At 39.4% G+C, this 27,841-nt stretch overlaps 1 protein-coding gene across 2 annotated transcripts; it reads left to right on the forward strand.

The window, feature by feature from the left end:
* Positions 1-27,188, forward strand: ccdc186 (coiled-coil domain-containing protein 186). Of its 2 annotated transcripts, none has more exons than XM_037754672.1 (16): positions 1-173; positions 3,185-4,202; positions 4,654-4,780; positions 5,845-5,973; positions 7,490-7,702; positions 7,839-7,958; positions 8,889-8,993; positions 10,316-10,414; positions 12,697-12,783; positions 12,865-13,007; positions 14,061-14,316; positions 14,458-14,647; positions 16,076-16,174; positions 16,428-16,656; positions 22,673-22,892; positions 26,061-27,188. In XM_037754672.1, the coding sequence occupies exons 2-16, from the start codon at positions 3,205-3,207 to the stop codon at positions 26,142-26,144; spliced, it is 3,099 nt and encodes a 1,032-aa protein (XP_037610600.1). In that variant the 5' UTR covers positions 1-173; positions 3,185-3,204; the 3' UTR covers positions 26,145-27,188. The 2 variants fall into 2 exon arrangements, with proteins under 2 accessions (XP_037610600.1, XP_037610601.1); XM_037754673.1 differs by having other exon boundaries at positions 16,076-16,156.
* The last annotated feature ends 653 nt before the right edge of the window (positions 27,189-27,841 follow it).

Raw genomic sequence — 27,841 nt, forward strand, 5'->3', positions numbered from 1 at the left:
CTGCGCTGTGACTGGTTGATATCGCCTCATCTCTTCTCTCCAGCAGCAGCAGCCATATTTGTTGATGTGTCATATCAGAGTGACTTGTTGGGAGCTCTCAGCTGGAGAGGAAGACCGACAGCACTAAAGTTAACTCCGCATTGACCTACTACACCATGGGGGTTTCGCATCCGGTGGGTGAAACTATAATAACCACATTTATTAAGCTTTATGTGTTGCTTAGATACAAACCGTCAGCTAGGCTAGCTGCAGTGTAGCTAAGCTAAGCTAACGCCTCTCTTATCTTAGCTTAGTGCCTCCTATACAATATGTCAGTCTGCAGTTAAGCATAAATCTATTTTAATCAGCCAGGTTGCTGTGTGTTGAGTTAGGTAATGTGTTTTCCTAATTGTCTTGTCGATTAAGTCAGCATAGGTAGGACTAACGTTCAATGAACCGACGTGTTAGTAAAACAGCAGTCAATACAAATCGGCCTGCTTCCTTGCTAGCTGCACGACCAGATGCATAGACACCTCACAGGTGCATTTTAATAAGGCTGACATTAACTACTTCTGTGCAATATATCCTTGATGCAATATACACCTCAAGTGCAACTACCTTTGTTTACATTTTATTTATTACATCTACCCTACCTGTTTTATTTACAAGTGCAATTACCTCTGTTTACATTACATCTATTTGTATATTTTATACATCTAGTGTAGCACTTCTGTTTATATTTATTTATTTATTACACCTACTTTACCTGTTTTATTTGCTTTATATTGCTTTATTATTGATGCATGGACACCTAACAGGTGCATTTTAATAAGGCTGACATTAACTACTTTTGTGCAATATATCCTTGATGCAATATACACCTCAAGTACAACTACCTTTGTTTACATTTTATTTATTACATCTACCCTACCCTACTTTACAAGTGCAATTACCTCAGTTTACATTAAATCTATTTTATATTTGATATTTCTAGTGTAACACTTCTGTTTATATTTATTTATTTATTACACCTACTTTACCTGTTTTATTTGCTTTATATTGCTTTATTATTGATGCATGGACATCTAAAAGGTGTATTTTAATAAGGCTGGATATACTGACATTAACTACCTTTCACAGTGACACCTGTCTCAAGAGCATCAAAAGGGAATTATAGCTATGCACTTGCATTGATTCTGTCCTGACTAGTTGAGAAAAAGACTGAAAATACCTGGCTGAAATGAAGATGATAAAGATCCTCAGTACTAAAGATTTTGCTTTTTACATTTTAGGCTGCTGCAGTACTTTTTATTTTGCTGAACTAAGATCGAGTTTGTTTCTTAACTCACAATGAAAACTTTCAACAACAAACCCATTGCAAGGGCAGGTTTCTCTAGTGTTTTTGGACTACAGTAGAAAATTACAGTTCTGTATTGATTTTAATGTAGCTGTTAGCCCAGGATCCCTAACATGTCTTTAGAGTCATCTGATTAAAAAATGAAAAAAAGGGAATTATAGCTATGCACTTGCATTAATTCTGTCCTGACTAGTTGAGAAAAAAGATTGGAAATACCTGGCTGAAATGAATATGATAAAGATCCTCTGTACTAAAGATTTGCACACACACACATTTTTTGGGATGATGTGTTGTGGTGTCACTATCAGACAAACTGCAGTATTTCCTTCTACAGTGTCTGTAGTATCACTATCTATAAACTGAGTTTTTTTGTCTATGCATCAATATCACTGCCATTGAGTAACATGTACCACCTTACATAAAGAAATGCTGTATTCATCTTTAGATTCAAATTATTGCTGAAGCTGAAATAGCTCAAAGAAAGGTTTCTCACAACCAGCCAAACATTTTTGCCACACATAGTATCCCATGTATCCTTGAAGATGTTTGCACAGAACTAGCAGCTGAACGGTCAAGGTCTTTGCACCCCAAACTCTTGTTATTGCAGATTTAATCACTTGTTAAGCGAATAGTGCAGGAAAGCACATTTCTCATCCAATAGTTTCCACAGTCCCACACCTGTCTCAAGAGCATCAACGCCATTATCTGTTGTTGCTTTCACTGCTTAACATGAGATGGTTGTGTTGCTGTATGTGATCCATTTATCACAATAGGATGATGATTAGCACAAAGCTTCCAGGTTTTATTGTAAGTAAAAAAAATACCCAATTGTGTAGAAGTAGATCAAATGTAGTGAGTAAGGATAAGATGGTATTGAAAGAGGTATGACGAATGGTGCTGGGGGGGATTTTGGGTCAGGAAACATGGTGTAACATATCATCTTTCAAAGACAACAAGCCAGGGAGTTGTATTAAATATTCCATTCCAGCTATTATCAGTCGTCTTTCCGTGATTAATAACACAGTAGATGCTGACAAAGCTGTTTTCCGTCCAAGGGAATAACTGCTGATCATTTGATTTAAGACTGAGACAGGGATACTTTGTTTATTAACCTTTTCCATGGCTTGAATGAGCACAAGTTTAGTGGCTAGTTAATTTTCTTTATATCTCTAAGATAAAGTGAACAAGAAAAGTGTCAGGTTGTGTTCTCAAAGTAAATATGAGAGCAGAACAATGTGTTCGTCATGTACTCAGCCCTTCGGAGATGGTTTCTCATAATGAGATATATATTCATACGAGACACAGGTAAAAACATTGTATACTGAAGTCAAACATTGTAAAGTCCTTTGCATAACTGTCAGATCCTCCCAAGTGTATTTTACCATGACTTCCGAATGGATTGATGATAATTTTTTTAAGATAGTGAGGCTGTGTTATAATCTTAAATACCTATTGGTTGTATGACATTCTATGCCATGCGCCCACACGTTTAACTATTTCACAGGTAGTGACTGGACCACACCTCTTAGTGTGTGTCAGTAGGGAATGTCTTTGAATTATGTGGTTCTTTTTGCTAACAGATAAACATGCAAATCACCAGAACATAGAATATGAAGCTTATTCTCAGGATTGGCAGGGTTTTCCCTGGCTCAAGACAAGGACGAGATTGTACCTAATGACCAGAAAGCCACACGATGCAAATAGGACAGGGCTGCTGTGTTAATGTTAGGCTTTTCACAGAAATATTGTTGTCACACGATGTATGAAAACCCAAACTGTTTTTTGTCTTTGCTCCAACTCAAGTCTCCCTCTCTACTCTGTGTCTGCTTCTCCATCTGTCTTTGCCAGATTTGAACCAGAGAGGGACCATGGAACAGCCTGGTCCTGCCTCAGATACACACATGATGGAAGGTTCGGAGGTTGAATCTGTGTCGCACCCGGTGAATCAGCCTCACAGCAGCACATCAGACGTAGAAGAGGAGGAGCAAATCTCTCACAACGGTGCAGAGGAGGCAGAAAAGTGCAGTCAGGCAGAAGATGAAGCAGAGCTTGACAGTGAATTAATCAAGACTATGACAGATGTTCAGACAGACGTAAAGACAAAGTCGGACACATGCAGTCAGGAACACGTGGAGGGGAGTGAGCTGGATGCGGATGGTGGCTGTGATATCAGTACAGTTCCTATGGAAGGCGGGATACCTTCACTTTCAGATGAAGCAGGTGGAGCTTTAGTAGCACTAGTCAACACTTTAAATGATGTAGTAGAAAGCTCTCCTTCTGTTCTTGAAGGAACAATAGAAACTTTATTGACTTTTGATGAACCGAAGGATTCTCATGCCACCACTCTAAACAGCAATGAGCAGCCATCAGTCTTGCTTACAAATTGTCCCACTGAGCCATCGCCTGCTGATGATAGTGGTTCAGCTGAGAGTCCGTCATCCTCTTCCGTCCAAAGCGCTTCCAAAAACTCCCCCACCGACTCGACAACCACCTCCGGGTTCTGTAATGGCCCCTCTACCCCCGGCTCCGACAGCGTCAGCTCCGACACTGTCAGCTCCTCCCTTGCTTCCAGCCCACAAACCAGTGCCAACACCTCAGCCCCCTTGCATTCCCTGTCGAGTCCGTATGACACTGATTGCAGCCGAAAGCTCATCTCCCAGATCCAGCGCTCGCTGTCTCAGGAGTCGCTGCTGGATGAGATCGAGTCAGAGCTGTTGGGTTGCCAGCTGCCTGAGGGAGGAAGTGGAGGTGAGAGGAAAGGAAGCCCACCTGTCAACGGACTCCCTGCAGACCAGGAGGACTGCATGATGGTCTTTGAGAAGTGTGTGCAATATAAGTACGCACAGCAGGAGAAATCTATTCAGAGGTAAACTGCTATTGAAATGGGTGCACTATGGACTTAATTAATCTGTGTCTGGTTTATCTGCTGCCAAGAGTAGCTGATGATGCACTAGGCCGCCTTCATCAAGTCATTTTAAACTGCTATTTGTACAGCACTTAGCTTCCAGTGTAATGGGCCAGTTTAGCAAGAGATTAACCTACTTTCTAATTGCTATTGCTTTTCTTTCACCATAGTTGTGTTAAATCTGTCTTGATTAAGCGGACGCACAAGAATAATTGTTTTAAAGCCCAAGCAGGTTTTTTTGCGGTAGTGAAACTGGACTTTATGGTTAAATGACACAGAATGACCCACATATTTTCCTATCCTGCTCTGTCTTCTTCTCAGTCTAAATTCTTCAGTACTTTGTGTGGACTTGACCTGAATTGGTATTGTATGCTTGTGTGTTTGTGTGTGGTGCCTCTGTGTGTGTATATAGGCTGCTTGAGGAGAACAAGAGGCATCAGGAGCTGATCCTGGGAATCTGTTCAGAGAAGGACAACATGAGGGAAGAGCTGAAAAAGAGGGCAGAGACAGAGAAGCACCACATGGCCAGCATTAGAAAGGTTGGTTTCATTCTCTGCAGTCTGTTCACACAAGTGATGTGGTCTGTATCTGTCCCTTGGTCCAAAACAAGCAAATTCTAAAATAATGGGCTACATCTGCATGTCTCTCCAAGCTATTTTTAATCCGTTTTTTGAAAACAATGGAAGCCTATTCACATTATGTTTTCATCAACAAAGGAAGTGCTCCTCTGCGATGTTTTGTCTGACTTCCTGGACATTGACTCCTGCTAATTGTCATCACACAGCATCTGCATTTTTACCAGCTGCGACAGCGACGCTGTTTTCTTTTTTTTCACCTTTTGAGTCTGTGTATAAGTCATCGTGGCAAAATGTGGTCCTAGAGACCTATCACAGATTTGAGTACTTTGCCAGGTGCAAGATGCAGTCATGAAACTTTGCAGGTGTGTAGTTGAGATGACGGTTGAAGATGACTGTGGTCCGAGCAATGGTGCAGGAAGTAATGTAGGGAGGGTTACACCCTTGGCCCAATTATTTTCATTTTTGTTTTATATTGTTTTGTGTTAGGGACTGTGACACAGCTTAAAGAAAGGAAAAACGTTGTTCCATAGTAGCCTTAAACACTGATGGCTTATCAGAGCATTGTTCTCAACTGTCTACCTAGCACACCACACAACACAAGCACTTTTCTATTCACTGGATCTGGTTGAGCATCGCTGTTGCCATAGAAGGAACAATAATTCATGCCTTCTTGGTAACAGCGTTTGTTTAAGCATTGTGTAAGCAGAAGGAGTGCAGAAGGGATTTTTATGACATGCACTCAATGTATGCTTTTGATCCCTTTCTTCCCAACCATCATATGTAATTATTTTAGGCTCATCTTGTCAGAGATATTTCAGTCATCTTTAACAGTAAAAGATTCAGATTTTGAGAACTGGAACAACACCAAACTGTCTTGCTCTTCCTGTCCTTTTGTCTAAATGTATTTGGCCTCCAACATTTTGTGTCAGGTGTCATCCTGTGAAGCAGGTTAGCCCAGGTGTGGCCCCGGGGCTGAGATGTTGCCCAACGAGTTGCTTAACCCTGTATACTCACTGTTTCCGTAGTTGGAGGGCAGGGTGGAGGAGCTGCTGAGAGAACTGAAGGAGTCGCGGGATAGACTGATTCACCAGGACCAGGCTGCCAAGGCTGCCCTCCAGCATATGCAGAAAGAGATGTCCTACAGGCTTGAACAGGTAGAACTGGGACACAAATACTGTGAGGGTTTTTGATAAGCTGGTTACACAACTTAGTTTTGCCCCAATCTGCCCCTTATTTGCATGTCTGGCTTTTTACATTTCAGGCTGCTCCAGTACTTTTTATTTTGCTGAACTAAGATTGAGTTTGTCTCTTAACTCACAATGAAAACTTTCAACAACAAACCCATGTCAAGGGCAGGTTTTTCTAGTTTTTTGGACTATAGTAGAAAATTACAGTTCTGTATTGATTTTACTGTAGCTGTTCGCCCAGGACCCCTAACATGTCTTTAAAAAACGAAAAAAAGGGAATTATAGCTATGTACTTGCATTAATTCTGTCCTGACTAGTTGAGAAAAAAGACTGGAAATACCTGGCTGAAATGAAGATGATAAAGATCCTCTGTACTAAAGATTTGCAGTCACATGCACATTTTTTGGATGATGTGTTGCGGTGTCACTATCAGACAAACTGCAGTATTTCCTTCTACAGTGTCTCACTATCTATAAACTTGACTTTTTTTCCCTATGCATCAATATCACTGAGTAACATGTACCACCTTACATAAAGAAATGCTGTATTCATCTTTAGATTTAAATTATCGCTGAAGCTGAAATAGCTTTTAAAGAAAGGTTTCTCACAACCAGCCAAAAATACAGTGCGCTGTTTTTTTGCCACACACAGTATCCCATGTATCCTTGAAGATGTTTGCACAGAACTAGCAGCTGAACGGTCAAGGTCTTTGCACCCCAAACTCCTGTTATTGCAGATTTAATCACTTGTTAAGCGAATAGTGCAGGAGGAGCACATTTCTCATCCAATAGTTTCCACACCTGGATGAAACCATGTAGGGCACTTTTCTCTTGGCAGTTTTGTCACACTTCACAATTTTTAATTTCACTGTTCAGTGAACAATAAGAGGTACATTTTGCTCTGAGTCGTCTCTTGTAGCCCATCCCTTATATCAGTCCTCTCTTGTATTAAGATGGTGACCCAGTCCAACTGTTGCCCCTGAGGTTTGAAACATTTCTTTTGTTATTTTATAGAAACTCTGTGCCACGTAACTGATAATTTAATTATTTTTTATTTAAAGTGCACATTGTGATGCCTGATACACATAAAGTGCTATATCTTTTTTCTTTTCAGTTGTATTGCTAAATCCACAAACGCACACACAACAACTCTTATAGAGTTTCTTCCTCCTTCTCTTGCTCTCCTGGAAGTCCAGCTTGTTCGAGCATGCGGTGAAGATTTCACATAAAACATAAAACTTTTAACTTACAAACTAAGAAATGGTACATGTCATGAGCATCTCATTGGTATGAGGAATGAACACACAGGTGTGAGACCAGTAGTGTGTACCACAATGTGCCCTGGTCTTAAAAGTGCTAGGATAATGGAAGGAGGATCGATGATGGAAATAATCTTCATATCTTAATGAGCAGTACAAGCAGCTCAGACTGAAGTGTGAGAAATTATATAAACCTATTATTCATGTAATAAACAACCATCTCAGGTGAGCAAGAAGTGCGACGAGGCACGCCAAGAGAAGGAGGGCATGGTGATGAAATACGTGCGGGGGGAGAAAGAGGCCCTGGATCTGAGGCGGGACAAGGAGAGTTTGGAGAAGAGGCTGAGGGAAGCCACCAAGGAGGTCGACCGCCAGGCCCTCCGAGGAAACCAGCTGGCTCAAGAGAAAGGTCGGCTGCAGCAGCTGTACGACGCTAAGGTAAATAAATACCGTGTCATTTGTAAGTGCCTCGTTAAAGTGTTGTTATTTTCTAAAAACATCTGCTGTCCTGTCCTCCGATATTGTCCCTGCTTCACCCTTCTCTCTCTCTCTCTCTCTCTCTCCGTGTTCTCAGGAAGGCGAGGTTAGCAGGTTGACTCGAGAGGTGGAAAAGTTGAAGGAGGAGATTAACTCGCATCTTATCAAGGTCAAATGGGCCCAGAACAAACTGAAGAGCGAGGCGGATGCACACAAGGTAATGTAACCTGTGACGTGTTGAGCAATCCTGTTGAGATTAAATATCATTTTTCAACAGAAATGCAGTCAAACAACACGTAACGACTCACAACCCACATGTTCTCTACATAATAGAGGAAATATTTTATAGATAAACACTATATTCTAATCACTTGTTCATAATATCCTTGTGCTTTGGATGCTATTGCAGATGTGGGTATGAACCTGAACATGCGGCAGTTAAATTTGAATCAAATGATACACTGAAAACAAATAGCTAAATTTGCATGTATAATCAGGTTGACTACATAAAGGCGTTGCAGCTCCAGTATACAGTTAACACATTGCCCATCAGTTTGAAAGAGCATACTTCAATTTTCTGTTGATTTTCTTCATTAAGTCTAGAAACCACGCTTGTTGTTTGTCAAAGATGTGCGCCTGCTATTTCCAGGATACAAATCACATCCCCTTCAGTCATTACATCTGTATCCGCTCCATAAAAAAAAACATGATTAGACTTGTCTTTTGATTTCGGGGGCGAAATGAAATGGGGGGTGAAAATGGTACAGTAATGATCCTGCAAGGAAATCATCATTAACTTTGTTGCTATTTTTGAAGATGTCTATTACGAAATAATGCATTTGTTTTTACCTGCCTCCGAGCAAATACGCAACAATAAACGGGGGGAAAAAGCAAAAGCTCAGTAGTTGCTCAAGGCCACAGGAGCTGAGTCACTAATGTCCTTCTCTGTGGTGGTTTGTGTGGTTGACGTGTGTGTGTAAATCACTCTGACTGCGCAAATTATCGATGTATTTGCCAGGCAGAGAAGTGACAAAACAGGAACTTTCTGCAAATCATTGCATGGCTTTACAGATTACAGTACAGGCTTTGAAGTGAAATGCCCTTTTTTTAGTGTCATAATTACAAAAGCATGTTTGTCTGTGTGCAGGAATCTAAAGACAAGCTGAGAGACACCACTTCCAAATTGGCCCAGGCCAAAGAAGAGACTGAACAGATCCGCAAGAACACCCAGGACATGATCCGGACCTACCAGGTCTGTGATATTTATCACATAGAAGCATTAGTTTGCTCATGACCAAGAATGTGAGCAAATGTAAAATATCTGTGTACGTGTGAGAAATATGGTATATGTCTGGATTTGTTGGATGTAGTTTGAGATTGCGTCTTTTTTTTGGCAGTGTCACAATTTATGTGCTTATTAGGGTCAGTTAGCCTACTCCCTGAATGAACCAACCGATTAAATGAATCAAATCTGATTGGTCAGTGACACATGAGGTGAGAAAGCATTCAGCTGTATCACGTACTATGCTTCCACATGCATGGACTGAATGACATTTTTTTATACAAAAAGATGCTATTCAGCAAAATTGAACTTGATTGATTCTGCCTCAGTAGAATGGCAGTTTTCATTTATACCTTGTGATGGTAGTAGAGAGCTGCCTACAATTTCTCTCTGTGCTGGAAAGATTAGTTAGAGCTATTGTATTCAGCAGTAGTGTGTTATTATCAGAGCATACACAGACAACCGTGACAGTGTATGTATTTATATTATTAGTACATTTAAAAAGGTAACTTACACCATATAGTTAATAAGATCAGAAAAGTCCTAGATATCTTTGTAGCAAACATGGAAATTATGTTTTAGTGTCTCATTGTCATTATCAGTTGCCTTATATCTATCAATCAATCAATCAACCTTTATTTGTACAGCACCTTTCATACATGTGAATGCAGTTCAAAGTGCTTCATAGATGACTGACATGCCGAATGTAAGACGGAACAAGTGTGAACCGTGAAAACGACAAAAAAGACAAACAATAATTTTATACCAATGCATGTGAGAAAAAAAGCAATAATAACAGTAATAGTAGTAAAACAGTGTGAAGTAAAATTTAGATTAATAAAAATAACAATAAAATATAATATAATACAATTATACAAATTCAATACAATAAAGTAAGTGATTAATGAAATAACAGTAAAATATAATATAATAATACAAATTAAATACAGTTAAATAGGCGATTAATAAAATAACTGTAAAATATAATAACATTATGCAAATTAAATACAATAAAATAAGTGATTGACAAAATAACCGTAAAATATAATACAATTTTACAACTTAAAGACAGTAAAATAAGTGAATAAGTGAATAAGCTAATAGAATAATAACCATTCTTAATCAAAGGCTTGGCTGAATAGGTAGGTTTGAAGTTTAAGTATATTTCACACATCTCTCTTTCTTCCAGGCTAGCCTTCTCTGTATGTCAGCCCCTCTTTTACTGCACATCCTCTCTTTCACCCTGATTATTATTGTCTTGTTTTGAAATCTTTTACCTCTCTCTCCTCCAGGAATCGGAGGAACTCAAGTCCAACGCGCTGGACGCTAAACTGAAAGAGACCAAAGGAGAGCTGGAGAAACACAAGCAGGAACAAACAGACCAATTAGAGGTGACAACCACTGTGTACACACACAAACACTTCCTCACACACTCATGTGTACACAAGAGCTCATTATGTGTGTGTATACATGAGCTTAATGTGGCCAGTGAGTGGGAGCTTCAAATCCTGGACAAAATGAGAAGCTAAGCAGCTTTATCATTAAAATGAGTAGTTTATGTGCTTGCTGGGTAACACTTAATATGACGCCCATGTCTATAATGCTTTATAAACATACTTAGAATGCATTGTAATCTGCTTATAGCACTTTATAGTTATAGTTACAATCACTTATAACTATTATAACACACGATAAAGCATTTTATAAGGTCAAGTATCATAATACTTCATAATTGTCACTCACTGTCATATTTTTGCAGTGATCATTGTGTATTATAATTCCCATAGTTGTAATGCATTATAATGTTTTTATAGTGCGTTATAATCACTCTTATAATGCATTATAATGTGATTATAAGTTACTCTTAAGTAAAGTAAAAATGTATTTTACTTGCATAGATTTAATGATATTTTTTTAAAGCAAACAATGGCCAGTTAGAGTAACTTATAATCAGATTATAATGCATTATAACAGTAATTATAATGCATTATGAAAAGATTATAATGCATTACAACATTGGGAATCATAATACACTATGATCCTTGCAAAAAAAAAAAAAAACATGTCAGTGACTGACCAGTAGTTATGAATAATTATGATACTTGACCTGATAAGTCATTATAAAATGCTTTATACTATGTTATGATTTGTGTTATAAAGCATTATGATATTTATGAGGGTTTATAACTATAATTATGCAGTGCCTTTAGAAGATTATAATGCATTATAAACATGGGCATCATAGAAAATGTTACTGCTTGCTGCATACATACTACTTATGTTTCTATTTGCATCTATGTGATGATCCTCCAGAAATACAAAATAAACATTAATACAGGTTTGCTATTAATTGAAAAATACAAAATCTTCCGCCAGACCATTATTCAGCCTTTTTATTGTTGGTGTTGATGCCAGCTCTTCTAGTAAAACTGTTTATTTTCAGCTGTTTTCATCAGTCTGAGAGGTGTAATTGCCTTAAGTAGGAATGAGTAACAAACTGGCACATAGGCTCTACAGGCAGACACACATGCACACAGGCAGCACAGAAATGGACTCCATCCAAACACAATGGCCTGTTTTTCTCTCTGCCTCATTCATGAGGGGAATCGCACTTTAAAAATAAATGGCCTAGAAATAATCAATACGAAGCCGCGGCTTTCAACAACAACCCAGAAGACATCGCCCATTTCTGGCGTCATTCCACAAGCCTGGTTTGTTTATCCAGGGTGTTTGCCTTTAAGTCACAAACATCAGGCCTTAGAAGTCATTAAATTGTCTTAAATTTAAATTTTGATGTATTAATTTTAGCTTTATTTCGTTTTTATTTATTCAAATATTATTTATTTATTTCGTTTTTTGTTTTATTTAAATTTTTGTTTTATTTAATCCTACTTATTTTTATTTTTTGTCAGATAATTGGGCATAAAGAAGATTAATACAATGAACTTTTAACACTGTAATGATGTACAGTATGTTGTGGGCCTACCACTGTGTGCTGCAGATTGTTTTTAGGACAGTTTCTTTCAATGTCGGACCTCAGCAGATAGCACTGCCCTGCTGATGAATAAATTGGTCCAAATCTGTTTATTTGAGTATATGTGTTATGACGCAGCTCAGTCATAAATAATGCAAAACAGTTGGGTTTCCATTACTGTGTGGGTGTCAACATTAAAATTGGATGGGATGGGATGAATGGAGAACATAGACATTACTGGCACGTTGTCTTGGATACCACAGGCCACTAATGGCTTCTTGGAAAAATTGACTAGCGGTCGTAGCATTAATGGCTTTATTCAAAAAGATGAGACGAAAACGTTATTAAGCTTTGCTTTCGCATGTGTAATGACTGCATAAGCAAAATCATGTTAATGAGCTTGAGCACTTGGATTTCCAGGAAATGCATCTGTAATGAAATGATGCTACTGTATGATTTTTCAGAAAGAAATGAGCTCCATTAAGTGTGAGTGAGGGTTAAGTTGATGGGTAAAACCATTTGAACTGAATGTGTATTAGATCTTAGTGATCACAATCGGAATTGACAGAAGAAACCTTTTTTTAGAATTAGGCATCCTTTTACAGTTAGGATTCAGAGGTTTAGAAACATAAATAGCTTTTATGAGCAAAGTAAAAACAGTGGATATCTAATGTAGATGTAAATGAATTCGTCTGGCAGGTGCACCGAGTGAAGGCCAAAGAGCTGGATGACCTGAAAAGGAGCTACAAAGAGGGCATGGATGAGCTCATCACTCTACGAACCAAGGTTGGTCATACAGACGGGTGCTTGAACATCTGCATGTGCACATTGTATCAGCGGGTTAATTAAAGATGCGTTGCTCTGCAGTTAAAGTGTCTAGAGGACGAGCGTCCACGCTGGGAGGACGAGCTGAGCAAGTACAGGGAGATGATCAACCGGCAGAAAGCTGAGATCGGACGCCAGAGAGAAAAACTGGAAGAGATCACGGCGCTCCAGGAGCAGCATCAACGGTACAAACACACACACACTCTCACACTGATCATGCAGGAACAGTACGTTTTTTTTTTTTTTCAAGTACCGTATTGCAGGATTTAAAGCTAGGCCAAGGACCGATATAGCACGCAGGGCAGGAAGGGACTCGAGTCCCTCTGTGGGCGAGTGGCTCTGCTCGGCCATGTGCAGATGACTTGATAGAGAAACTTTTCCACTTATTGAAATGATGCCTTCTGTGAGTGCCATAAGTAGGTGGCGCCAACCCAAATAGATTCAAAAGCTTCTCTACTTTTTTCCTGGCTGTCATTTGGAGCAGCAGGAAGTTTTTTTTTTCACCACTCGCACCAACATTTTTAGTAGTTGGCAAGGAAAAATGAATGTGATGCCACCAGTACTCTGGTCCGGAGACAACTTCACTACCAGTGAAGATTGTGACTTTCATCCTGACACATTATGTATAGCTCATTTTTTGTTTTTTTGTAAATCAAAATCAAACAGTTATTGGTCATTTCAGCTAGCCAATAGCTTCAGTGGTCCATATGAATGCTGATGCAAAAGCTGTCTTATTTGAAATAAAATAAATTGAAATGAGTTGAGACATTTTCTCATGTTTCAATCATTTCTGTCCTTCAAGTCAATAGTTTGTATCTAAATTTTATGAATTTTTTATTTTTTATTTTTCTGTATTTATTTTTTTAACAATGTTATTGAGAAAAGAAAAAGAAAAAAATCATTATGCATGCATACTTAAAAATATCCAGTATTATAGTGATATAAACATATACATTATATATACATACATATTAATGAACAAACAATATTAAAATGATTAAAAATACATACATTAACTCCTATTATGAAAATGGTGAAATAATAATCAATAATCAGTTTTACTTCATTTTGTGTATCTTAAGTATAATATCCTGTTCGTTGTGAAATATATAATTGTATCCCTTACAGTATGTATTTCACACACACACACACACACACACACAGTTCATAGTGAACACCCATTCAATGTGAGCTGCTGTCTTTATTAACGCCTTGCCAATAAATCTTTTGTCACACAGTGATAAACAGGAGGTCACGTCTCTCCGTGAGGAAGTGGAGGGCCTGTCCAACCAGATGGCAGACCTCCAGCGGGATGTACAAGGCAGCAGGGAGCGCGAGGCCGAGTTGCTGGGCTTCACTGAGAAGCTGAGCAGCAAGAACGCCCAGCTCCAGTCAGAGAGCAACTCGCTGCAGTCTCAGCTGGATCAGCTCAACGACAGCTTCACAGAGCTCCAAGCAAAGCTGGAGGAGACCAACAGGCTGCTGGATGACAAGGTCGGGCGAGTTCGATCACACAGAGAATAATATGTGCTATATTTTTTTATCCATTCAATCACAAGCAGTCATTGCCAATTTATCTTGACTGCATCATTATGCTAATCCCCCCTCCCTTCCCCATCTCCATTAATCCTGCAGTCACGGCTGCTGAAACAGGAAGAGGTGCTGAGGCAGCAGGAGGTGCAGGGCCTGCAGGAGGAGCGGGCAGCGTTGCAGACAGAGGTGACTCAACTGAAAACCAGAGTAGAAGAGCTGAGGGATGAGCTGGTGACTCAAAAAAGGAAACAAGCTGCTAACATCAAAGACCTGACGAAACATCTGACACAAGGTTAGAAAACCAGCTAACAGTATATCGCTGTAGCTCCTTCACGGTACAGTACACAGCTTAATGTAACTATTTCATTAGCAGATAAGCAGGATTACACCTTAGGGCCATTTAGCTCCGTGTTTTTTTCTCACCAGCATTCAAAAACCAGACAAGTAGAAATTCATAACAAAATCCTTCATGTGACAATAAAACACTGTGAGGCATTTTTTCAGGTGTAAATTAGATTGTATTTAAATTGCAAGGAATCAAAAGCGTAGTATCATTTCCAGCTCCGCCCAAGTGGCCACTGTGTTCATGTATCTAAAACCATATCAGACTGTCATAATTGAAAATGATAGATTTCCTGTTTCCCCATCATCTAATTTCACTTCACTGTGATATTTAATATATGATGTCTGGACTGAGAGACCATCCTTACTCAGGATTTAATGTGAGGTCACACATGCATATTAAGAGGAGAATACGCAGGGTGATTAGAAACGAGGGAGATGGGAGTGTACAGATAGGTGCGGTGTATAGAGAGCTAATGTTCCTCTCATGCTAGGATTATACTTAATAGAGAAAGCCAGCTTCCCCTATTTGGTTCTCTGGGGGGCACACACACACTCACACACACTCACACATACACACACACACACACACACACACACACACACACACACACACACACAGACAGTGACCTTAAGGCACAAAGTTCAGCGCTATTATCTTAAACACAAGCTCTTCACTTTCAGTTGGCACACGAGACAGAGGCACATTGTTATCAGTGGAGCCTGTGATCATTCATCAGTGTTGCAGTTACAGTTTCCGACTGCAGCACAGTAATTTTAAGCCTTTGATTATGCATGGAAGGTTTGCTGAGCGTGCACTCCTCTTCAAAAGCAGCCTGAGTCACCTTTTTATTTAGGTAGACACCTTCACAGAGGAACGCTCAATGAGTTCAGTCACACAACCACGCTTGGCTTCAACTTTCATCTTGCCTTTTTGTGGGCTTCTGCCTCCATTAATTTGTTTGTAATATTTCATTAATCTTCTGATTCTGACAGTTTTCATAATCAATTAAGTTGTTTCTTAAGTGAAAATGCCAGTGTTTCCTCATTATAGCCTATTAAATACAAATATTTGCTCATTTGTTTTTATTGATATGATTTAAACTGAATACTTTTTGTTTTTCTGACCGTTCAAACAAGCAATTAGACATTTTTTGACCCCACTTTCAGATGTCTTAAATGTGAAACTAGTCTCTCAAGATGCTTTTTCAAGCACACAGTGCAAAATTTAAGTTAATAAGTCAATGTAATATTCAGCAGTTAGCAATACCAGCAATATTTTTGTCAAAGCATTTTTAGATTATGTCTATCCCACAGACTTATTGGTGTTAATCTCTCTGTTTGAGCTGACAGTTCTGTACTCTCTCTTCTTCTACAGCTCGTAAGAGACTGGATCAGGTTGAGAATGGAGGCTGCGACCGGGATGCCGGCAGCATGGGCAGTCGCTCAAGCTCCTCAGGTACTGCTGCTGGATTTGGTTAGTATTTAACAAAAACAGAGGTCATATCATAAAAAGACTTTTCCGATATTTGTCCTGTGAAGTATTTTTTTTTCCTCTGGTGACATAAATGTCCCTCCAAGAAAGGTAGTGTTTAAAAAAATACACTATAAAGAGTATTTGTTCTTTTTGTTCATGGAAAATAATGATAGCTCACAGCTGGTTGACACATGACCAAAGTCACAACAACAAACAGTCTTCTGAGTTCATCTCCCTCCCCTCCTTCCCCCAGGCTCGTTGAATACACGCCACGGTGGGAGCAGTGGCGTTGAAGAGCGGTCACCAGAGAGCCTGTCGGGTCCTTCAGTGGTGGTCGTGGACAGCTTCCCGGAGGTCGACAAGACCGTGATGGTGGAGCGCATCGTCCGTCTGCAAAAGGCTCTGGCTCGCAAGCAGGAGAAAATAGAGTTCATGGAGGATCACATCAAGCAGCTGGTGGAGGAGATCCGGAAAAAGACCAAGTGAGTGGCGCGGGCCAAAGTACAGGGAGCAGAGAAAGAGAGATGGCGGGAAGAACATTTTGATTAAATATTTTTTTCCTGCTACATACAATGATGGATTAATTTTCTGGGAGCAGACCCTCTAATGCAAGGTGTTCAGATTTTACTGGTGCAGTGGATGGTGGTATAATGTGCTCAAAGTTAGACCCTACAGCAGTTTTAATGCAACAGTAGTGCCATAATAATACAGTTTCGCTAAAGGTTATGAACCATCTCAGTACTTTGACTTGTTTAATAGATACAGAAGAACAAGCAGCCATTAAATTGTACAAGAGGAGTCAGCAAAATACGAAAAGTTGTACACTAAAGAGACAGGGAAGCTCAGAGGAAGATTCAAGATACTCCATCACCGCTCAGTGATCACTCTTACAAAAGTTCAAGTACCAAATACTCAGTATACTGGTACCCTCAAACATCCTGTGGAAACTTGCACAGCCACAATTTGTGTGACCTGCCATAAAGAAAAGCAGCAACACCTCATGTGAAAACATCAAAAGTCTATACAGGAGTGAGAGCAGAGAGAGTGTTAAAAGGGGAAAGGAGCATATGCAGTGTATATTTTCTTAGTTACACATGTTAATCAAAGCTCTTAGCATTTGGTTTTGCAGACTGACCAATAAGACTACAGAATTTATTATATTTTATTGATATATTTTTTGTTCGACACCCTACCTCACCACCTGGTGTACCGCTGCGTCAGCTCACCTTGATAAAACAGCATATTATGCATAAACACACACACAGTTTACGGCCGCCTACCTCCTTCTGTGTCTCTCATCTTTAGATTCTAATTCATGCATCGCACTTCTGATTCGTGACAAACTTCACTTGGAGCTATTTACAGTCAAGAGGGGGAGAATCATGCATCAGTATGGATCCTTAATGAGGTGCAATCCATATTCACGGCCATCCCCTGAACTAAAGCGACGGTGTGTGTGAAGGACGTTAGAGCTATCTCAATCACATCACTGCTTTATGTATAGGTTAGGCCTTGAAGTGGATTGTGGACCGGTGTCGGGAGTGTGATTGATGATTTTCCAACAACACAGAATCTCATCGGTAGAACCAAATGGGACTTAAGACATGGAAACATTTTTCTCTACTGAGTGAAATCTTATTCAAAGATTAATATGGACCCCTACTTCCCTACTGTATTCTACTTGGATCACGTGTTTCTCAGCTACACACTCGTATTGAATCCATTAGCCTCAACCTATATTCAAGAGTTAAAATTGAGGACGAATCCCACGGTTGCTGCTGGGCTAAATTTAGCTCTGCAAAAAACTCGGCTAAATGAGGCGGGGGGAGGGGGGGGAGGTATTGCACTACGAAGAATGTGGGTGTGAGTTTGTCCTTTTTGCCTTTCTGTACCTATCCCTCCAGGACAGCCTGGTGAACACTGATGGGCTAAATGTAAGCCTGAAGCAGGTGATGAATAAAGCCGAAGCTTAGTGGGTCCCTGATAAAGAACGTTTCCACATCCATACCGCTCTGTCGTATGATCGTAGCAGTGCTTTTGCATCTCTTAAGCTCATTTACTATTAATGATTATAACCATTTACTACTCACGTGTACCCATTATTTTCCAAAGAATGTAGAGTTGTGAAGTGGGAGGAGCTATTTCGGGTACCCCTGGCTCAGGAAGTAAAAGTTCCTTGGTGCATTTTGTTAAGAAATGTCCAATCACAGAGCTTAAAACTCTGTTACAAGCAGATTAAAGGAGCAGTGTGTAGCATTTAGGCGGATCTATTGGCAGAAATGGAATATAATATTAACGCATATATTTTCTTTAGTGTATTATGTACCTGAGAATAAGAATCGTTGTGTTTTCGTTACCTTAGAATGAGCCGTTTACATCTACATAGGTAGCGGGTCCTCTTCATAGAGCCAACCGCCATGTTTCTACAGTAGCCCAGAATGGACAAACCAAACGCCGACTCTAGACTCGCGTTTTTGCATTAGCCACTGTAGTTCTCCTACATGCTTGGCACACGGGAGAAGTTGCAATCTATAACCTCACCACTAGATGCGACCAAATCATACGCACTGCACCTTTAATTCAATTCATGTTTGGATTTTGGGTCAATTTTGAATTAATTCGCCAACTATGGCGCTGTGTTTGGTTGCTAACTGCAGTGTCGAAGCGTTTTGAATTTACTGCACCTCTGACTGGCCTCTTCTCCGTAGCTACGGCCACTGAGGCTCATGGGTATTGCAGTATTTAGAGCAGCCCAACTGATGTAAAAAAAAAAACACACACGAGAAACCTTTAGGATCGTTACATTAATCGGGAGACTCTCGTAGGAGTGTGGAAAATACTCACACTTTATTACTACATGATTATTTTTAGATGTTTTTTCACCTATCATGCAGCCATTCATTATGTTTTTCCAAGTGGCATATTCCTGTGCTGCTAGGAAGTCAAACACAGGTCACTCTCTATAATGTTCATACAGTATACTGTGTGTGATTTGCAGTAAATGAGCTAAAATATGCAGAAACGGCAGCATCATCCTTCAAGGGCAACGATGTCTGTCCTTCCCACACCTGGTTATTATGACCATTAAGTCTAAATGGGCCAGTCATGTGTCTTGAATTAAAATGCTGCTGCTGATATAAACCAGATGAGAACAGGAGGAGGCCGTCTGTTCAGGAGATGGATATTTATCTAGAGAGCACCGCTTTTTGCTCTGTCTTGTTGTAATCAATGCTAACTGCAAATCAGGGCAATATAAGCTGCTCTGTTTTAGGCTATTATGGATCCACACCTGCTGAATGTATTTAAGTATACGTAATGGATCCTTCAAGGTTATCTGGGATTTCTATCCCATTACCAGTCAGGCGTAGAGTTTCTTAAAGCCAGTGCCCTGTGATTTTGTTTTGTAAATAATACAGAGGATACATTTAGATTTATTAATATTTGATCATGGGCATCTACATTTATTGCGCATGTACGTGTTGCAACAAAAAAACTTTAACGTGAAGGTGATAACTGCCTTTTAAATTCATGGATTTAGCCTGCGTATTTCTGAATATGATAAAGATATAACATACAAACAACCAAAGGCATATCTTTCTTTCTCTGCATCTTCTTCTTTTTGTCTCGCCACTTTTTGGGCTCAACGTTTAGTCAGCTTTGAGCGTTTTTACCGCAGTGCGGTCCGACACAACATATCCAAGAGCTGTTACTGTACCCCGAACTGCCACCTTTGCTTCATGCATGCTTGACTTGCCGCCCTCATTGCTTACATACGCTCTCTCAGCCGGGGCAGAAAAGGACGTATTACTCACAAATTCAAAAACAAGTCTTGCTCACATCCCTCCCCCCCATCGCCGACCCGTGCATGCCCTTCAGCGCACCATGTGGCCACATCTTTAATTTCTGTCACTTTTTTTGTTTTTGCTAAACACTGTCGTGATGGAACTGGGGTCCAAATATGGACCCTCGCAAGTCTAGTCAGAGGTAAGTCTCATTTTATGTCTGTGCAAGCCCAGATGGTGTATGTATGTATGTATATGTGTGTGTGTGTGTGTGTGTGTGTGTGGATGGGAACGATTTATGACGGTGGCTGTTTTTTGTAGTGCTTACTGTACATAGCTACTTTATCATTTACATTTTTTTTTGCACCATAGACATATTTGTTTTGTTACTTTGTAATGCATACACTGTGACATACAGTTTTAGGTTTTATGTAGTGCATAGATATTGGGTTGACTTCTGTGAAAGACTTACAATACCAAGACAGAAAACATATTTATTAATTAATTAGTTATATAATAAAAGATGGGACTGATTCTTTTCCCCACAGAGAGTGAAAGTAAGAGTCTTATCTTCCTTCCATCAGATTAGACTTATGACTTATTATATAACACAATTGTGCGCAACACAATTCAGCTGTTTTATCTTGGTATTGGACACCGCTATTAATGCATGCTATATTCTGAAATGTCTTAAACAGAAGTCACTGGCATGTTTTCATCCTTTTTCAAGATCTCTTTCACGACATGTTCACTTGAATAAAATCCCTTCCCTAAACAGGAATAGTCAAACAGCCAGGCTCTTGTTTTAGTCACTTGGTGAATGAATGAATATCCCATATAAAATGTTGCCGCTTAACACCTAAAGAGACCACTTGAAGTCAGTGTAATTGACTGGATTTGATCCATTGACTTGATATAGACCTTTTAATATAGGCTGCGTCCGAAATTGCATACTATGCACTACATACCAAAATATGTGTACTGTCGTTCAACATACTTTTGTGTGAACAAACAGTAGTATGTATCTTTTCGGACGCACTGAGCAGTAATTTATGTCGTCACTTCCTAAGAGCCTCCTTGCCGGTTGCGGATGCGTAACCATGGTAAACCATGCCAACCTCATGTGACCGAAATGATGATTTGTGAGAATCAAAGTATGAACTAATTTACAAAATATATTACGCCTAGTAAAGTCAAATCTTATACTTACACTTAAATTGAAGCATTATTGACGTTACAGAGCTGTCCGCCAGTGTTTGCATACTTTAATATTTAACCGGAAATGGTAAACAAGTCGCATACTATTGGTTTCATACTAAGGTTTCGGACATACTTAATAATCTCACATACTGTTTTAGTGTACTAAATAGCACGTTAGTGTGGAATTTCGGATTTAACCTTAGTGTAACGCCACACATGAAGAATCAAGGCCATCACAGCATAGAAAGGGGACGTAGTACACAAACTGTTTTCCATTCATTTTCATTTGTGGTATTAGGATTTGTAATTCCTGAGAGCTAGATGATGATTCGTAGTAGTAGTAGTGGCAGTAGTAATGGTTGTCGTTGTAGTAGAATTTGTAACGTTTAGGTATTCACCTCCAATGAATCTGCACTCCAGTTATATTCTTGAGAATCTTTCATCTTTCTCTGTCGAGAAATGATGGAGAGTGCAGATTTTGTGTGGAGTGGAAATCTCATTTACGGTCGGGAACATCCCTTTGCTCACCTTCAAACAGTCCCTCTCAAACACACCCCTGTATTTGAACTAAACAACGCCAGCATGGGGCTGAATACTGTTGGCGTTTCGGGTGTACAGCCGGTTTAAAATATCGATTACTGGCCCATCTCAAGAGATTTCCAGGAGGATGTTGACCTTTTCTGTAGGACATTACCCGACCCTCTTCACTGGCCCACACTGCGAGTCTTAAAGAGAAAATTAAGAATACAGTTGCAATTGTAATCCCAGCCTTGTACGTGCTTTATTTATCTTTGGAGTCCAGCCCGAGCATCCTCATTCTCACGGCAGTAGAAGAAATGTTATGAATGAGCTTCACACTCTAATTTCCTTAACCATCTCCTTTATCTTGATTATTGCTTTGTATGTTATCTTCCCCTTCTCTTTTGGTCGCATATTAAGAAAAAGATAATAATGTGGGACGCAGTAATGAATTTCTCTCCGGCTCTGTTTTTCCTTTTAATAGAAACAGGCTTTGCTTGTCAGTCCCTCTGCTGACAAAATTGGACAACAGGAAGTTTGGAGCTGTTAAGCTAATGAATTCTCCCCTCTCTCTGACACAAACATAGCTTAACCTCGACCCTATATTGTTATTGAGATGAAAGTGTATTATGAACGTGAAGATTTATCTCACTTTCACAGACGTGTAGTTGATTAATTGAATCCTGGAAGCCCATTCTAATGCGGCCCCTTTTCATTACCTTCTCCTCTGACCGCCACAAGAATAATCTCTCTAACTATGACTGAATGTATCCCGTGCGCACGCGAGTTCAACAAGCCATCCCACTGGAATTACTATTCCAGAAGCGTCCGCTGCTTTTGCTGCTGGAAAACGGTTTTATTGCTCTGTAGGAGCTCTCCATGCTCTAACCTATAAATCCCACTTTCTCAATTTTCTCTGCGGCCGATGCCACTTGGTTTTTGAAGCACACAGTTTGACTCCTCTTCTCCCCTTTCTCCCCTCCCCCCCCCCCTGCAGAATTATCCAGAGCTATGTGCTAAGAGAGGAGACGGGGGCCCTCTCATCAGAGGCGTCGGACCTTAACAAGGCAAACCTGGGCCGGCGGGGAGGCATCATGGCGTCGCTTTACACCTCCCACCCGGCGGACAGCGGGCTGACCCTGGACCTGTCGCTGGAGATCAACAGGAAGCTGCAGGCCGTGTTGGAGGACACGCTGCTGAAGAACATTACTCTGAAGGTAAGTCATCATACTCCACACGTATTGAGCTATAAACGCAGAAAAAACATACAGGCGTTATTGATGATTTGTGCAGTTTCCCCTTGAAAGTGGCTTAATTTGCAGTGAGTGATTAATTGTTTGAGCTCAGAGTGGATGATTAATTAGCTGTGTCAGTTTCATGCTCCACCTTGACTATCAAAGCGTGCAGGTGCTGCCATCATCAGTCAAATCAAAATACAGAAAGCGTTAGTGTGAGCTCATGTCAGGTTGTTGATTCACAGGTTGGTATGTTACAATACACATAGATTAGATAAAACACTATGTACTATCATTATCCATTCATATGGCTCTCATTATAGTGTTGTAAGCTGTCCACCATTGTCAGTTATGAACGTTGTCATCACTACCACATTGTGGGATATTTATGCCGGCGTATTGTCCAGCGGTAATATTTCACTGATAATAGTGTGCAATTTACGTACTAGTGGTATCATACTAACCCTATCATTCCTTTGTGTTAGCAGTTCAGTTTATTTGCTCTTATTGCACACATAGTGTTCATGTTTGTGAAGGTGTATTCTGCTATTTTTTTATTAATTTCTACGTCTATATTTTATTCAATAACTTCTATCAGTCTTTTTTGCCCATCAGTGCATTTTATAGAAATGTATTACACGACTTTGTTGAATGCTCGATTGTGATTGGTCAATCACGGCGTTCTACGGTCTGTTATTTCTTTATAGCAGACTGTTGCTAAGTATAACAGACCGTTGCTATGGGCGCAGTTCTGATGTCGGACTCTGACGGACCGTTTTTGTTTCAAATTATTGATTTTTCAACCATTTTCAACCACTTGCTTTCACTGATTTAAACAAATCCTTTCACAGCTTTGTGCATTAACTTCAACAAATCGTGATGCAAACAACCGTTGGGTTTCGTTGTTTTTCGTTGTTGTTGGGTTTTCTGAATTTTTCTAAAGATTGACACCATCGAATGTTTGAATGTTTGCCAGAGAAACTAATTTGAATGAATGTCAAATACTTAATCTTTATCAATGGTGTATATTTTTCATTGATTTAAGTCATAAAGGGCTTAAAAAATAAAATATTAAATCATCAAATTTGCGAAAAGGGACTTGTTTTGATTCCATAATTTAGGCCCAGTCTGTCTAAGTTATTAAATTACTATTGATTTTGTCTTTACTTAATCAACAACAACAGTACAGGGATGTTAATAAAATACTATACTAACAATATTACAGTGTCGGGGTAGCTGAAAGGGAATGTAAAGCCAGCTGCTACTTTCTGACATTTGGGTCGTATCTCCCGAACCTTTAAAGTCGGCCGTATAGCATGCATCACATTGTCTGTAAGTGACTTTTGGTTATATTTGACAGACTGTCAGGAACGTATGCTCGTTGTCTATCAACTTTATCAAGTTTTTAGAGAGATAGCATGTTCACAGAAATCGTGGTCTAATTCAGAAGCTGCATTATTGATGCTTTTGCTAAGAAAGGAAACCGTGCCCCACTGTACCGGAGACGTGTTTCTCCTCCTCACTAGTTCACGATCTGAACTAGTTGATTTAAGCCTATAATATTCACAGCATTCATCCTCATTCAGCCCTCGTGTGTGTGTGTTAGTGTGCGAGCTTTGTCCAGCTTTCTGCACCCGAGGGTCTTTTTGATAATTTAATTGAATTAGGATTTCAACTGAACCAATTTTCTGACGTGTTAGTGTTGAATTAATGAATCCGTTCCACCTCTCGGCTCTCCGTTTATCACCGTCTGAAGAGGTGATGCAGTCAGATGATTTACCCGTAAGAAAACGTAGCGCCAGGATGGTGGCACCCTGTTGTGACTACTTTATTTTTATTCCCTGAAATATGCACACTTCCCAGATTTACCTTGTTAAAAGTTTTTCATTAACCGCCCAGCGTGAGAATGTATGCATTTGATGAGAGTTGTGAGACGTAGCTTGGTCGAAATTTGTATCAGTTGATGTGTTTAATTCAGGAAGAATATGCAATACAACCCATTTATTTTTCACCATTTCTACATACTGGAAAATGTCAAACGAATCTTGAATCCACGCTTAATACAGTGGGCGAGAAACTGCTTCCCAACATGGTGAAGCCACATAAAGATAATGGAAAACAAAAAGAAATTAAAATACGCGCCCACATAAACGAGGCAAACTCTCAAAGCGTGTCATTGTCTTGTCTTCTTGTATTGTTACAGCTTCTTTGACGTTTGTCTTTTTGCACTTATGTTTATGTCTGCACATTAGATGCTTTCATAAATATATTCGTATTTTGCAAACAAGCAGCTTCGTATTGTCTTTATATTGTGTCGAACCTATCTTAAAGACACCCCACTAAAAAACCTAAATTAGACATTAAATTATAATGTGGGAGTATTTTCTGTCAGCAATTTTCTCTTTATGTGGATGGAAGATGATTGGCAGGAGGGAATGATATAAAAACAATCAAGATGGGGACAATAAATGTGACAAAACAAATCACTCTGACAAAGCCAAATTAAGGCTTTACATGTAATGTGATGGATGATTTAGCTTTGGCAATTTTCAAGCCTGTGATGATGTTTTTTCATTCTGTGTAAGAATTGATGGCAGTAAGTGGTTTCTTCAATGTGCCCTGCTTTTTTCAATCATTTTCATATATTCAAAACACTTAAATTTTAAGTTTTTATTAGGGCTGTCAATTGATTCAAATATTTAATTGAGATTAATCGCATGACGATATATAGTTAATCACGATTAATCACACATTTTTAATCTGTTCAAAATGTACCTTAAAGGGACATTTGTCAAATATCAAGTAAAACAAATTTGCGTCAATATGTTATTATCACGTTAACTTTGACAGCCCTAGTTTTTATGATTTATTTTTTCACAAGTAGTATTCATTTAATCACGTTTCTATGCACTTTTTGGACTCTTTACTATTAAAACGGCAAATGTCATTCAGACTTTTAGATGCCATTTTTGTTCTAATGCTTCTAATGCTTTCTTCCCAGAATATCTCCACATGGAAATAACTGGCAAAAATGCATTAGCATATTTTACTTTTTTTTTTCCCTCCTCTATTTATTGCTGATATACATCCACAGCCCACCGTTCCATCTCATGTATATGTGAGTCTAAAAGTCTACTGTCTCTTTAACAGGAGAATCTGCAGACTCTGGGGGCCGAGATCGAGAGGCTCATAAAACAGCGGAGAGACCTCGAGGACGGAGTCAGGGGGAAGTGACACAGGAAAGAGGAAATAAAAGGACCAATAAGGAACCTCCAACCCACCATTTTTTTTGAAGGGACAGCAACTCACAGTCATTCTCCCAACATATGAAGGAGCTAATTGAATGTTGTAAGTGCCAGTAGCACCTCAGGCTGCTTTTTTTGGAGGACCTCTTGTCCATTTGGTGTCTGAACCTACTTATACTGTTATTCCATCCACATCGTACCCGCCTCCTCCGACACAACAGATCTTCCTCTGGCTAACATCCGCCTCCCGTGTGCCAAGATAAAACACCTCGGGCCAGTTGCTTCAAGCTTGAAAGTCTGACTGTCTTGTAAACTAATTAATGCCATAATTAATGAATGTATAGCAAATTCTACCTGGGAAGTAGTCAAATATGAGAAACACAGATTTGCCAACGAATCATCCTATAAAGAAAAAAGACTCCTCACAGCTCTTTCCGGTAAGCAAACTGAAATGAGATGATCATCACCCAGCATGCTCTCTCTCTCTCACTCTCTGCTCGTCTCCGTCTGCCAATAAGCCAAATGTATTTTTGAAAAGCTGCTTCTTCAGCTTGACTTACGCAGCACTCCGAGAAGCAAAAGTGGGGGAAAAAAGAGAAACAGATCAGCCCTGTCTTGTTGGGGACCTCGTATGCCACCTCCTGTGCATTTTTTCATCAACTTTTGCTCCGCACAGCACTTACGGCCGAGCTTGTGAAGCGAGACGCCTCGCATCAGCAGACCCACCCATCTGTGTGACACCGGTGCTAGACCTGAAGGAAAGCAGGCTTGCAGTGTTTTCATGCAGCCGACAAAAACAGCACGATGCCATCGGCGTTGAAGTATCCTTATGTTAAGCAGAAAAATCTATGACAAGTATGATATCATGTAACGGTTGAAATGTAGAGCTGGTCTTGAGTTTGGCCATTTTTGAATGTGATTTATTTTTTAATTTATTTTCGTTTTTCGTTGGCTTAAAAATTTAATTTTTATTTGTCTGGTTGTCCATTTTTATTTTTATTATCTTGTATATTCACTTAAAGCTTTTCTTAGATATATTTTGGTCTTTGCTTTTAATTTAAAATAATGAATACCTTGAATATTTTTGCCTTTTCCTTTAGAGCTACGAAGATTAATCGATTAGTTGTCAACTATCAAATCAATCGAATCAATCAAATAATCAATTTTTTAAGAGGAAAAAAAGTAAAAATTCTCTGATTCCAGCTTCTTAAATGTGAATTGTTTTGGTTTTCTTTACTCCTCTAAACTGAATATCTTTGAGTTGTGGACAAAACAAGACATTTGCGGACGTCATCTTGGGATTTGGGAAACACTAATTCACATTTTCTGATATTTTTTATACACCAAACAACTAATCGATTAATCGAGAAAAATGATCCACAGATTAATCAACAATGAAAATAATCATTAGTTGCAGCCCTACTTTCCATCACAAGTCTGTTTAGTACCAACTGGCAGCAACTTGTCTTAATCAGACATCTAAAGCTGTTTATGTTCCCTGAAAGTGATTTACTAGCATCATTAGCATTCCTCATATCAAAGATCGGACACACAGATGCTAAACTTTCTTTGCACCATGTGCACAATATGATGTGGTGAGGGGGGGAAAAAAAGATAAAAATGTTAAGGTTTTCCTATCATACTCCTCTTTTTCTTTGTCCGTTGAAGTAAATCAGACGAATCAGA

Source organism: Sebastes umbrosus, chromosome 20 (assembly GCF_015220745.1).
Source record: "Sebastes umbrosus isolate fSebUmb1 chromosome 20, fSebUmb1.pri, whole genome shotgun sequence".
In the NCBI taxonomy this organism is placed as follows: Eukaryota; Metazoa; Chordata; class Actinopteri; order Perciformes; family Sebastidae; genus Sebastes; species Sebastes umbrosus.

Excerpts from the sequence above, each read along its gene's own strand:
- ccdc186 (XM_037754672.1), top strand. The coding sequence starts at position 3,205 with ATGGAACAGCCTGGTCCTGCCTCAGATACACACATGATGGAAGGTTCG. Across the intron at positions 8,994-10,315 it reads ACATGATCCGGACCTACCAG|GAATCGGAGGAACTCAAGTC; the intron begins GTCTGTGATATT and ends TCTCTCCTCCAG. Across the intron at positions 14,317-14,457 it reads ACAGGCTGCTGGATGACAAG|TCACGGCTGCTGAAACAGGA; the intron begins GTCGGGCGAGTT and ends TTAATCCTGCAG.